Source organism: Xiphias gladius, chromosome 6 (assembly GCF_016859285.1).
Source record: "Xiphias gladius isolate SHS-SW01 ecotype Sanya breed wild chromosome 6, ASM1685928v1, whole genome shotgun sequence".
Classification (NCBI taxonomy): domain Eukaryota; kingdom Metazoa; phylum Chordata; class Actinopteri; order Istiophoriformes; family Xiphiidae; genus Xiphias; species Xiphias gladius.
Window position 1 is genome coordinate 15641039 of NC_053405.1, and position 14712 is coordinate 15655750.

Consider the following 14712-nt stretch of genomic DNA (forward strand, 5'->3'; position numbering starts at 1 on the left):
GCAGACATGCTAGCTGCACATGGTCAAGTCACATAGAATCAGATCCTTTATTAAGTACAGCAAGTTGAGGCATTTGCACAGGAAATCAACATCTTTTGAACACATAATACAGGGTGGCATAATATGCATAAAAGTACCAGGAATATACTTGTATGCAAGTGTCTTTAGTGTTCTTCTTTCAGTGAAATGAGCTCTAATACAGAGCCAGATACAGTGTACAGTCTACATTTCGCATTAGTCAGAACTTATATACCATTGCTTTCATTGTTCCACTGTCAGAGAGGGAGTTACAGATCCTGGATTAAAATGGAAGTTCCTCCATTTTGAGTTCAGGAATGGGCGCAGTTGTGTAAACACGGCAGTCACTCGTTCTGCGTGGAATGTTCGCTAGGTAAACCGTAGCTCCTCCTTGTCAATCCTCAATCGCTTTGACCTTTCTGTTGCCCTGTCCCAAACACTGCCAGAGTCACAGCATGTCAATCCCTCTTTTATACATTTGCCATGAGAAGAGTCTCCAACTGTCGGGACAAAGATCCATCATCCGCCAGAAACAAGGGTCAAAGTGCACAGGAGTAGTGGATGGGAGCAGGACAAGTGGGCAGAGAGAGATAGTGGCTCTTCCTCAGCAGGTAAAAGGGGCTTATATGTTGATTGACAGGGGAAGACCTCTAGACAGATTCTGCAGATTTTGGAGGAGTGTGGCTTATAGTATCCAAAGATTGGCAAGGGATGGGGCAGGGCTGGGCAATACAGCGCAGAGCTAAGCTCAGGTGTAGCGCGGCATCTCGCACTGTTCACAGCGGTTGAGTGCAGGGTGGTTGAGGAAGGTGCAGCTTTCACAGTTCCAATGGGCGCCTTCAAAGTCCTCGTCCCTCTGAGGCCCCGGCACCTGCTTGGAGCCCTGCTCCCCTTCTGACAAAAACACAGAGAAGCAGAGCATGAAAACGATGGCTTATTTGTGTGAGATAAGGGCATAATACAACAACAATTTAAGTGTCATCAACTCAGGGCTGGAATTAACCATGGCTGTCACTCAACAACTGTGTGTGAGGCACACATTCAAGCATCAACCATTCAAGTAGAACTGATAGACATGTGCATTCACTAAATAGGGGTTTCTCATCTAGTTTTCCATGCCAACAGATTTGCTAAGGCAAACACAGATGAAAGTCAGTTAAGCCTTTATTCTCGGTTTTCAAACAAAAATGTCCCAAATAAGCTGTAAGCCAAATAAGCCAAATATGAGAGTAACAAGGACCTGAATGGTCTTGCATTGAAACTCGAATTTGTTGTCTTGGCAACAGTATTAACGCATGATCCTACCATGTAGAACATGTTTTTCTTCACTTCTTAACCGATCCTTATGAAAATATCTTATGACTCATGAGCATCGTGTTCACAGCCTGAAAACTGCTTTGGACTATTCTTACCTTTCTTTCCAGGTTTAGGCGGCACAACTGGACCAGGCTGAATGTTGTCATAAAAGTTGTTCATTGCTTTTGGGTCAAACTTCCCTGTGGAAAATAGCAGAAATCAGATACTGAAGTTTGTTTAGAAGTGCCCATCCCAGTTTAATCAGTCCGATCGGTTTCCAGCCACTCTCTTTGAGCCTCTTGACTGGCTGACGTGTTCAGAAAGATAATAGCAGCCTCCTCATTTGTTGCAACCGTACCACCGAGGCAAAAAACAAGAACGCAGGGTCGACAATCAACATAGTTTAACCTATCTCGATTTTTGCAGCAAGGCAATGAAACATCATCTGGCTACGCAATATATCGGCCAATCAAATTCATGCAAGTGCACAAACATTCCTGTTAGACTAATTTGTAACAAACAATGTAATACTACTGTTTACCTCAGGACTGTCAAGACGAGGGGATGAAATAGTTGCTGCTGTAATAACTTTCTAAGGTTGTAAAATCCTGTCTCATAGTGAGATAAACCGCTGTGAAGTGTTTTGGCATCCAAAAAGCCTTAAAATTCATGGTTCCATTACTCAAACTAACCATCCTGGATTGTATCTAATCATCTCTCTGGCACCCAAAGCGACATGCCCAAACCAATGCAGCTCTTCGTATTTTGTTAAATTCAGCGCTCAATATGGTCTCAACAGCCCCTAGGGCAGTCACCAAAGCTAAATAAATAAGCCAATTCAAGCAAAATTCACACATTTACAGGATTTTGCGAAGGGATGTCGCCTTTTTGTTTCTTCACTTGGATGCGAGAGACACTGTTTTAAATTGACTGCAAGATGAAATAAGGGAGCTCACTCTGTCTTGAGTGCTTACTGTATATAACCATGGGGATGCTTTTTCCAAATTATCAAATATTTTGAAAATCCCCGAAAATTTAACATTGAGAGAAATACAATGTTTTAATTCAGAGGCTGACCAGAAAATCCAATTATTTTGCAGCCGCTTTTTTTGCTGCAAGTTCAGAATTATTTATTGACAGAGCAGGCCTTCCTCAAAAACTGAAAGTAAGAGTGGCACTATTGAGGGTTGCCTATGCTCAAAGGCTCAGAGGAGTGACACTGTAAATACAACAACTGCTACACAGGTTCTTCACCAGTCACAGCTTTATGAAAGAGTGGCAAAGAGAAATCCCAGTGTTCAAAACAAGATGTATATACGATATCTTGGCCAGTGTTTGCCAAAAGGTATTTGAGAGACTGAAACAAAGAGGGAGAATGCTTTAATGTCTCAGACGAACAAAATGTATCTTTTTGGCCATTTGGCTTAACACTATGTTTGGTGTAATCTAAACTAGAGCCCGCTGATTGCTGGAAAGCAGAACAGAGTCGGCGTTTGTGCATCTGTGTCTTCCCACTAAGGTGCTTATTTCGCGTGTAATACATTACTTGAATGTTAAACCACGCTCACTCTTTTCTCTTTATGTATAACCTTAATAAGCCTGACAGCAGTCAGTCAGGCGTGTAGGCCATAGCCCACTGACAAACCTGATTTTACGTTTATTTGGGAAACAGCAAGACTGTATCATTTTCTCGCTCACGTTAGCTTTAGTGCACATGCTGGCAGTTTATCTGTTGCTAGTGGAGGACAGCTAATGAGCCGTTAACATATATCGTTATAACCATCTGCCTAAACAACACTAGGGTAAATATATCCGCAACTCACATGTCAGTCCAGTCACAGTCATTGCATTGGAAACAGATCTCATTTTCCCCAAATATATTATACTGGTAGTACTCAAAAGTTTAAAGCAGAGTCTCAGTGCCTTTTCAGAGTTAACACTGACCACCTTAACTAATGTCTAACCCTCACATTTCAAAATCAGCTGGCTAGAACTGGTAGTACAAGAGGGATTATTAGACCAGTAGAAAAACACAAAATAAACATGCACACATTGAGACAAATAAATGACAACGAAAACGGATTCAGACAATCCCCATGACCCCTTCAGTAACTAAATTTAATGGGTCCTTGTTAAAGTTCTTTGTTTGTGTGTTTCTGTTTAAAAAAATGAATATTGGCTGATATATCTTTATCAAATTTTTTAAAAACCCTCAAATATCGAAATTGGCATCGTCCTGAAAAATCCAGTATCCATCTAATCCATTATCGCACATCAACAGAAACACACCATTCCAACCATGAAGCCTGACATGGCAGCATCATGCTGTGGGGATGCTTAACTACAGCCCGCCCTGCAAGGCTCGTCAAGGTAGACGGTCAGATAAACAAAGCAAAATACAAATAAATCCTGGAGGAAACCCTGCTGCAGTCTTCAAGAAAACTGTGACTTGGGAGAGGATTTATTATACAGAAAAACCACAGCCCAAATGTTCAGTGGCACTGGGGTAATTGCAAGTAAATTGGTCACAGTCTTGAGCCTGCTGCCAGTTACACTGTTTCAGCTTCCAACATCACCACTACTGGTCAATAGATAAAGCATTACAACAAATTTCCACACACTGTGGTTAGGGGCATTTCGAGGCAGTACTGTTATCAATTACGTAACCAACAAGGATCACGTACCTATTATTAACACTGTGCACGGACCCAATGAGGGTCAACCATGGATCGACCCATGTCCTGTCGTGGACCAGCCAGTCAAGTTAGAACGCTGCATCTGTATGCAGTGTGATAGAGCCCCATCAATCACTTTGGACCCAACTCTGCCTGCTTCTGGGCTAGGCTCTTTCAAGATCAATGCTTTCAAATAAATCAGAGACATACTTCAAAGGTTTGTGTAGGAATGTGCATTTCTGTGTGTGCATGTGGCATGTTTGTATGTGTGTGTGTTTGTCTGTGTGTATACCTCTAGACTGCAGTAGATCTGTCTCCTTCAGGGTACAGTCGATATCAATCTGGAGCTGTCTGTTCAGACTCCGCAATCGGGTCATCTCTTCAGGCTGCAGTAGGTGAAAACACACAACCCATTGATATTAGACAAAAACAGACCACCAAATATTTCCCACCAAACTTCTTACTAGTAAGAAATTGTTTTTAACATAACTTTGTATAATACAATAGTGCAATTTGTCTTATTAATACTTTTATTGCTGCATTTTACCTGCACCTGGAACACTAAATTGATTGTTTGTAATGTTAGCTGCAATTTTTTCTGCCTTTTGAAACAGCTGAGAAACCTTAAGGCTGATTCAAACCCAGAATGTCAGATGCAATCTACCTGCTAGAACCTACTGAGCCTCCACGACTAGAAAGACAGAGTCTAAAATATTCTCCTGAACTTGTGAAATTATTCACAATCCCACAGTCTGTGGTTGTGCATCTGGAAAAGTATAAAAAGATTTGTGGTGACATAAAATTTGCAAATGCATAAAGAGCAACAAAAGGGCTGGTGATTCCGTGTACGTGATCAGTCCTTACTCTGGGTATGAGACTCGTCGAATTGACTCGTCGAAAACGTCTTTGAAGGGCGTCATATTCCATGTTGTTGACATCAGCCTTGAGCTGCTCTAGTTTCTGCTTCTCCAGCATCAGCTCCTTCATTAGACGCTCCATCCTGGCCCGCTGGTGGAGCAGGAGAGCTGGAGGGAAAAAACACCAAACACAAAATGCTTGACATTCAAGATTGAAAAAAAAATAGAATTTTATATAAAACTTTCTCTGACTTCAGTGCTCTCTTAATACTCCAAATCAATTTACAAGCCACTGACATTAAGGTACAGGGGCTGGACAAACTAATAAAACAATCCCATGAAAAACACTAAAAGGCAGCAAAACAGACAAATCATGAAAAAAAAAGATCAACTTGCATTATGTTGGTTGTAGAAAAACTCTTACCATCACCACTTTAACAATATGTAGCACAAACAACAAAAATAGTTTAAGAGGACAAAAAGACACAAAGCAGTCACACAACCTATATAATTTATATAGCTGTGGGAACAGTCTCTAATATAGCAAATTATGTCAAGATAGCAGCTAAAACACCACAAATTGATAATCATTTACCTCTTCTTCAACATTTATTTCTCATTTACAAATAAAAATATGAGAATTTAAAATGTAAGTTGAAAATTACAGTAGCAACACTTTGTATCCATGGCCAGCACACACACATGCAGTATATTACTGAATAAGAAGTTGGCTCTTGTCCAAAATCTGTGATGTTTGAGATCTTATATATTTGCCAATAAACTTTGAATAAAATAAAAATAAAAAAAACAAAATTTTTAGTTTAAAAAGTGTAACCCTTTAAAGCAGTAAGGTGAAAATTGATGATAAATTTTTTTTTTATATGCTTTTTTGGGGCATTTTTTTAGTGACTGTGTAGTGTAGATACATAAAGTAAACATGGGACAGAGAGAGCGGTATGACAAGCAACAAATGCACTTTGCTGGAATCGAACTGGGACATCACAGTTACATAGTACATGTCTTAACCACCAAGATCCATATTTATCATTGAAATCCTAGAGGAAATGCATCTCTAAACTCTTTTCAAAAGAGGTTTCATGAACACCATTTGGAAGTCAGATGCTGGGCTAGTCTTCATTTTAGACAGTATAGCCCCAAACAGATTTCAAATGTCAACTCCAACTGGAAAACATTAGTGACAGAGCCACACACATACATAGTAATAGAAAAAAAAAAAAAAGAATCCCTTACCTTGTGTGTAGGCATAGTCATCAGAGCCTGAGCTTGAACGTCGGGGCATTTGCTGAAACTGACTGGCAATGTTCCCCGGTAGAGCAGAGATTGGCAGGATGGGTGCAGGGGCAGCGTTGTGCTCCCCTTGGTCTACTAAGTTGAGAAGAGATTCCGCTTCAGCCACAGGAGGTGAGCTGGGTGGCCTCTGGGCCTGGCCTCCAGGGGAGACTTTGATTTTGAAAGTGTATGCTGATTGACCTGGTTGGGGAGAGGATGCAGGCCGAGGCCTTGTGGGGCCCTGGTGCTGCAGGTACATCCCAGGGTGAAAAGCTGCTGGGCCTGGAGGTCCACTCATAGTGATGCCCCTTGAAGGGGAGCTGGGCGAGGGGCTGGTGGCCATGTAAAGCGCGCCTTGGGGGTGAGGGGTGTGTACAGGTGAGTTGCTGCGTGGTCGTGGACCCTCTAGGGTAATCTCTATCTGGTTCTTGAGGGAGCTTTTTGTATGGTAGGGCCTGTAAACAGCTTGCTGTTGCTGGGGTTGTTGCTGGTGATGGTAGGGCAAGCTGGGAAGGGTTGGGGAGCTAATAGGGAGGAAGACATATTGCTGGTGCTGGGGTTGCGGCTGGGGCTGTGGTTGGGGCTGTGGCTGGACTTGATGCTGTGGGGAGCTGTAAGGTGAGCCATATGTGGGAGTACTGTAGGGGGACTGCTGATGCTGATAGACAGGCGCCCCTGAAGAGGACCAAGGCGCTGGCTGTGGGCTCTGGGAGGGTGAGGGCCGAATATACAGGGTGGTGTTGGTGCTGTTAGCGTAGTGCCCAGGAGGGATCTGCAAAGCCTGTGGGACATTGGGTATACTTTGTGAAAGTGTGACTGTTATAGGGTTCATAGTGTAACGTGGGACAGGGGAGTATGTGGGAGACATGCCTTGCATTGGGGGTGGAGGAGTGGGAGTGCTGGCCGAGCGGCTCTGATCGTTCATAAAGAAAGGATTGTAACCCGGGGAGGGGGCCACGGTGGCTGGAGCTGACAGGGGTTCAGGGTAGCTGGGCCGCTGGGGCTCGATGTGACTGTCACTTGTGCTGTGCACTAGGGAGCGCCCTACTCCTGCTGCTCCTCCATTTGCGTTGCTTGCCTCTGAGCCTGGGTAGCCCAGGCTAATGTGTAGCATGTGGTTTCGGCTCAGTCGCCCCTCCTCCGGACTGTGATGAAACTCTCCATACAGGTATCTATTACTCTCCTGACCCAGCAGGTGGCAGCAGAGATCCAGGTTGTTGTTGTTCTGAGACAGAGGCAGAGAACAATCTCATGCAAGCAGTTTGGATCAGTGGGAGTGTTTAAGTGCTCATCTTGCTGCTTTACTGTCCAGCACACATCATACGGAATAATACTAGAAGTTGGTAGTTGAATAATACAAAAATAGCTAGATACCCTGCAAAAAAAACCCAACAACCTTCTACCTAAGTGAATGTCACAATGCCACAACTTTCTAGCATTCTCCAAACAGCTTTTTGTGCATATGCATGAACAAATGTGTGTGTATGTGTGTACATACCTGCAGAAGGCACTGTGACACTACCCCCTCTGGGATCTCCGGGAAACGCTGCTTGAGGTCCTGCAGGATGTGGTAGTCGAGCTGAGAGCCTCCCTGCGCCATCCTGAGCCAACGAGCCCAAAGCTACAGTTGCGGAAATACCCAATCTCGACTCATCCCCTGAAGATGCAGAAATGACATACAAAACTGAGGACAGAACTCAAATGTCAGCGGAATTCTTGCAATAATCCTATTAGCACTATTGGCCTGCAAAATGTCTGTCACACACCCTATGTGTCAGCAGTAACTGCAGCGAACATTTCAATTAAATAGTCTTTGTGAGGCATGTCAGTCTGAGTTTTTTGTTGATGTTTTTTTTAAAAAAACGTTATTTATTCATCAAGAGAGCCGAAAACAGACGAAATTTAACACACAGCCAAAAAGAAAATACGTCAGCGTCACTGGTATTCATTCACATTAGCACACGGGGGCTAGCAAGTTGCCTGTCAGTCTGTTGTTGTTTGTTTAGCCATACTGTTGCACTAAGCAACGACGACATACCATCGCTAGCTAGCAGGCTAGTTATCAGCATCAGTTAGCCTCCGTGCATCACTCAAACAAACAACCAACCACGCCGGTGTCCTGAGAGGCTACTGCAGCACACAACATTACCACCACAGGGAGATGTTCCAATGCCACCTGTGACTAATTCAGCAACACAATCCCCTAAACAAGTTTAAGTAAGATAAACTCAATTCGCTGCCAGCTAACTTTGCTAATGCTATTCGTAGCTCGGTCCTGTTGGCTGGTCAGCTGTCACAAGCCTGGGTGTTGATGGATTAGCTAGCTAGCCATGCTAAAGTCAGCGAGCTTTAGCGCGAACCTCTTGATAAAACTCACCATATGTTAAGCGTCTCCCTCATGGCTCAGACCATGGCTTACTCCCCAGGAGAGCTGAGATAGTTCTGAAATGGCGCACCAAGGTTTGTCAATTTTTTGTTTTTGCTAAATAACTTGCAGTTTCGCATTCCAGCGTCAGGCCCCCGCCGCGAAACTGCACACGGACAGACTGTCTATCGCGATAATGTCAGATTTTCCCGGACCAGGAAGTTGTTCAAATCGGACGGATTGACGCTGTGCGTGCATGCCGTGCATGCCGTTCCCCTCTGATGAGCGTGGGGCAGAATTCCATTCAGTTTTTACAGATTTATACTCAATGGCCACAAATCTCTCCTCGAAAAGTTCCCTAGTCCCCATAAATACTGCGTGATTTCTCAACAAACTAGATGCCTTAAATCTATTCAGCCAATACCGGTTCCAAATACCTAATACTGTAATTAGGACAATAAAATTCAATGAAACATCCTAAAAGTTATAGTACACACAGTACATATTAAAAGTTGAAATAATAATTATAATCTTTATCTTTAGAGCACTTTTCAAAATCTACATCGGTTTTACACAAGTTGACAGTTCCTCATTAGAAACATTAAAAACTGGATGAATATCAAAAAGATAATCATAGGAATAAAAAAACAAGAGGCTTCAAGTAAACTCAAAAAACTCAAGTGAAATCTGAATATGTTCATATCATACAGTTGTTAGAAGCCCCAAATGACATGAAGCATCATAAATGATAAACTGTTTTACTCACTGCACATTCAACATTGAAACATAAGGGGCATAAACAATAATCATTTGAAAGAAGACAAACTAATTACATTCATTTAATTTCCCTTTATTTGACAACTAAAAGTCTCACTGAGATTAAAATCTTTTTCAAGAGAGACATGGGCTGAAAAGGCAACATCAAAACTTTGTTACAACAAATACAAAACAAACATCATAAACAGGCTTGATAAGCAGTATATAAACAGTTAATAAAATTTATAACACATTATAATGTAGTTATAAGTGGATATAAGGACTTTTTTGAGTTTGTTAATGTACAGTTTTTGTCAACAATTGTAACCTCTCTTATTGAAGTGTATTTCATATTATTATTAAAACTATATTTTACTATATTTTCCCTCATAACCTGTTTATACACGAGCCTCCACTTATGGGTGTCCATGTGAGGATTTATATTTCCTAACAAATACATTCATAAACACTTATATATACTCAAAACTACATTATAATGTTTAATAGCCCGTTTATCATTATTAACAGTTTATAAATTGCTAATAAAAATCCAAAGAGGGGGTCTTAAAATAAGGTGTTACCATATACAGTTAAGATGCATAACCAGATATGAATTTTCAAAACTATCTAAAATAATGTAAAAACAAACAAAAAATAAATTTGGAAGCCAAGATTGACCAAGAATTTCGTTTGCTACACCCTTTAACACTGAATGGAAGTTGGCAAAAGTGATCAGCTATGTTCTTTTCTTCTGTATGTTCTGTGAGGAAGGAACTCAAACATACACACTCTGTTACTGAACTAAAGAATGTAAATGTATGGAAGTGGATGACTTCTGTTTCCTATTTCTAAAGAGAAGCCTAACCAGCTCTTGCTGTGTGTTGCCTCAACAATATCATATATCATACGTCCGCGTTATCTGATCTAAATTCATTCATTCATTCTGGCATACTGACATGAACTGACAGTCACAATGTAAATATGTGGAAAAAAATGTAGAGGGAAAAACGGGCTTTGTAACCTCTTATAGAATAAAGAACTGTGTTGGTTAACCACTCTTTAACCCCTTATTACATACATGTTTCCATTTCTTAGTCTACTTGGCTGCAAGGAGTCTTTGAACTAAAGCATATAGACATGAAGTAAGAAACACTGAATGTATATCAGTGACTGCAGAAGCGCATTATGACTTACTATCTCATAATTAAGAGAAAATATTTCATTATTACGAGACCCTCATCTCTCATAATTACGAGATACTGTAGACCAAAGGGACAGCAATTGGAACGCTTCAGAACTTGCCTGAGAATCATCAGGTTTTTAAGCTTTCGTCAGTGTCAAAGTAAATCAGTGATAGCTGTCAGAACATCCTATGTTACACAGCAAAAATGAACTGTTAATAGCCAATTCGGCGTGCTTAATTTTCAAGAACTGTAAACAAATATAGGCTAAAAAGGGGGTTCAAGTTTTAGCCCAGTGTAACTCACTGGTTCCATGACAACATAATACTTACTCTGTTCACACAAGTAAAGACGCTTATAATTTCATTTAACATTTTCCAAAATTTGAGCTCATATTCATTATATATATGCGATAGACAAAAAAAACTTCTTATAATTAAGAGATCCTGATCTTGTAATTATTAGATCTTTTTTCGTAATAATGAAATATAAAGTAATATTTATGAGAAGTCATCATATTTTTTCTATTGTGAATGCAACGTAAATGACCGGTTCCCCTATCTCACATACCATACTGGGTGTTAGACTTTGAAACTGTAACAGTAAAGTCAGGGTTTGTTTTAGCTGTTTTCACTAGGGGGCAGTGAGATCCATGAATTCCTCACAGGCGCTCACATTTCAGAGACAATAACAGGAAGGAATTCGGATTGGGCTGTGTAAAGGAAACTATGCGTTATGGTTTAATTGATTGAACGGTTGAGGAGGCAAAACACATCTTTTCTCGAAATTTTGGCAGATTAAGGCAAAGCAGTAAAATATGAAGACCATATGCGAGGTCAGAGAATAGTACCATCTGTAGAGGGTGAACATTTATATAGGAGTCTTTTGATAATGCAGTGGCTGCTGTTGTTGAGAGACTGGTCAGTCCTGGATAGCACCACTGTTTACAGTCTCTCCATGGTAGGGCTCTTAGCAAACCAGTTATGAAGAGTTATGCCTGTTAGCTACTAGTGCTCCAATTAAGTATTAACTTTGGGCCGTTTCAGACTACATCCTACCTATGGAAAGAGGGGTTATTATTAAAGACAATCTTGCAGTGTATTGTAGCCAAATTTTAAATTATATTGGTCAATTTTTGTATTTGTGCATATGATATTGAATTTACTGTTCTCTGCAAATTTACAGGATGGATGAAAGCGCTTTTTTTTCTCACATGAAAAAGTTTGCTTTGCCCTTAAAGCAGCCTGATAAGAGTGTGGCCGGCTCTGCTCTCAGTCAGCACCTGTTCTGTGGTGGAGTTGCTTTTTGTCCTCGTGACAGCTGAGCACTCAGCAGCCACAGCTAGGATATTATGACATTACTTACTACATGTAGTTCAAGACAGAAACGGTTCAATTGCAAACCTCTCAGAGATAAATTCTACAGTATCGCTACATTGACAAGTTCAAAAGAACTGGTACTGTATTGGGATTTCTGAGACATAGAGAATATTTGCTTGTCAAAACATCACAAACATGTCCATGTGATTTTTAGTTTGCAGGGCTGTATCTTAGACATTAATGAGAAAAGGGTTCTTATGTTGTTGTGTTTTCTTATGTTGTCAGAAGTGATTTCACCTGCTACTTTGATAACATGGTTGTGACACAATCGTTCAAATGATGGAAGTGGGAGGCTTAAAATCTTGGATGATTTGTTGACAGCTTGTGTGATTGGTGTATACAAGTGGACGGGGAGTCAGTGTTCACAGAATAGACAGGTAGTTTTTTTGGTAATGTGGTCTGATATCTGGTGATATGAACTGAAAATGGTTCAGTAAAGGTGTGGACAGATGGCACTGATGCGTCCATCCACCAGCACACAATACATTTTTGACCTGCTGAGCTGGTCTAATGGGACTTCAGCAGGGGGTGTGGGGCTGTACCACTGCAAAAAATTTCATAGGGGTGTAAGGGCTGAGCTGCAGCAGCTGAGGCTAAGGCCCAGTCTGACTCAGGTTAGCTGTCTGTTCAGTGTTGATTAGTTGCCACAGCTGTGGTGCTATTTAAAGCAGTCCCGTTGTTGTCCCTGATGCCCTGCAGGACTCAGAAGAGAGGAGGACGGACCCCCTTTGCCCTGAGAGTTCACAGAACAGACCGATTTTCAATTCAGGACTCCTAAGCAGGAAGTGAATAAGTCGGGAGGTGAAAAGAGCTCCAACTCCAAAACATGCTCAACTTCATTTCTTTTCATGTTCAAATGTAACCTTGAAAAAGAAGAGATTTGTTTTCCCACGTTAAGATACAAGGTGCTAACAAAAAACCGTGCATCCACATCAGTGCATATTTCAGACACAGTGAGAACAACATAAAGACAAGTGAAAGCTCCACGCCTGCTTCGAGGAAGTGCACTGAGCTTGAAATACATTTGCTGGCTTTGACTTATATTACAACCACTCATATGTTCATTTTCTCTCTGTAGGTACTTTTGTTGAATTGTCTTCACCTGAAGGTTTTCCTTCTTGCAGACAGGGACCTTCCAATAATACTCCGGCTCTTAAGATTCCACTTCCAAGTACAGTCTCAGAAGGAGCTTTGGCCTTCTTGTTGGGGGTTTCCCAAAGCCTCAGCAGCCCTCTCTGGACAAAGTGAGTGATTGCTGAAATTATGCAACATTCAGCATTTATCCTGAAATTTACCTTTAACCTGTAAGCTGTTAGTTTCACATTGTCATTTTCATGTGAATGTTTTATTACAGCATACCAAACAATATGTATTAAAATGCTATGACTAATTGGGTAGTGACAAAAATAACCTGACCACAAGATCAATAAAGGCTTCAGTGGGACACCTCTCAGAAGATCTGTGGCATTCCTAGAAAACTTGAATGGGGACTTTACTTGCTGTATTTTCTGCCTGCGGCCTGTTTGGCCAGTGAGTCAGCAGCTGTGCATGGAGCCTTCGGAGCAGACAAAATGTGTCTGCAGCAGGGTTTCTATTTACATCCATCCACAGTGAGAGATCCACTTTCTCATCTGAGTTTGAATGAAGACTCACCCATTGGGGGGTGTATCAGGACTATGATGAATATGTTATACTGTAAACATATAGATTACTTCAAAATGGCTGACATGTAAGAAATTATGGTTTTCTGACTACATGTGACCCCATTGAAAATAAATTACAAAAAAAAAAAAAAATTGATGAGTGGATCTTTGCGGGATGATATGAGTTCCAGCTGTCACTGCGTAGCAGAGTGACAGCAATTTCTAGGTTATCACATTATCACAACAGTGATCAAGCTGGTGTCCCTCTTAACTGATAAGTCAGGAATCCTGGCTCTAACAGGCCAACATTCAGATAACTATAATGTCCTTCTGCATTTAGGCTGTAATGCTCCAAAACAGACTTGACTAGAAGAGTGTCTCTGTTGTACCAGACAATTCGGCCACTTTTTTTTGGTTTGCACATCCCTGAAGTGCAACCTGGCAACATTTTATTTCAAGTCCCCCTATTCAGCATCTATAAGGGCTATACAAAATGCTTAATAAATGCTTATAAGACACTATAATGAAGTGGTCAGCATATATAAGTTTTTATTAATGTATTTTTTTAACAACTAGAACTACTCCTGTGGGTACCATAGGTGGAGGCCCACAGGATAATACATGACAAAATAGAAATGAACGACAATGTATTTGTATTGTGATAATATATGTCTTCATCGGAAAAGTGAGAATATATATGAATAAGCACTTAAAATCTCCTTACAGCTGCATACAACTATATTATAGTGTATGTTAAACCGTTTGTTAAATGTTTGTATACTTCTTAGAAATGCTAAATATCTATGAAAACAGGAAATGGCAAATGGGTGACAAAATCAACGCAGACAAATGAGAGTGGGATCTGAGGAGAAATTACAGACACAAAGAAAATAAACAACTTATAAACATGCATTAGGCATCTGGAAAAGGGCATCTGTTGCGGCACAACAAAACCACTGTCATAAATTATGGTGAATGGATATAACTGCAGCCATAACCTATGTATCATAAATTAAACTTAATATAAAGTATTGCAGGCACACTATCACAAACTGCATTATGGGTAATATACGCATATTCAAGCGACAACGTAGAATATAAAAATATCACTCAGGTCATTACAACCTATTTAATAACCTGATGTTAACATAAAAACAGTGACTAAGTACAAAAAAAAAATCACTACAAAATAATCAGTGACAACACAATAATGGGTCCCATGAGTTATCCACATTATTTATGCAGCTGCGAC

At 40.7% G+C, this 14712-nt stretch overlaps 1 protein-coding gene across 1 annotated transcript; it reads right to left on the reverse strand.

The window, feature by feature from the left end:
- Positions 1-23: 23 nt before the first annotated feature.
- Positions 24-8769, reverse strand: tab3 (TGF-beta activated kinase 1 (MAP3K7) binding protein 3). Its single transcript, XM_040129531.1, has 7 exons — positions 8514-8769; positions 7635-7793; positions 6098-7361; positions 4854-5014; positions 4282-4375; positions 1431-1514; positions 24-912 (listed from the first exon to the last, which is right to left on the reverse strand). The coding sequence occupies exons 2-7, from the start codon at positions 7734-7736 to the stop codon at positions 767-769; spliced, it is 1851 nt and encodes a 616-aa protein (XP_039985465.1). The 5' UTR covers positions 7737-7793; positions 8514-8769; the 3' UTR covers positions 24-766.
- Positions 8770-14712: the final 5943 nt, after the last annotated feature.

Excerpts from the sequence above, each read along its gene's own strand:
- tab3 (XM_040129531.1), bottom strand. The coding sequence starts at position 7,736 with ATGGCGCAGGGAGGCTCTCAGCTCGACTACCACATCCTGCAGGACCTC. Across the intron at positions 1,515-4,281 it reads AGATCTACTGCAGTCTAGAG|GGAAGTTTGACCCAAAAGCA; the intron begins GTATACACACAG and ends TATTTTCCACAG. Across the intron at positions 913-1,430 it reads GCCTAAACCTGGAAAGAAAG|AAGGGGAGCAGGGCTCCAAG; the intron begins GTAAGAATAGTC and ends TGTTTTTGTCAG.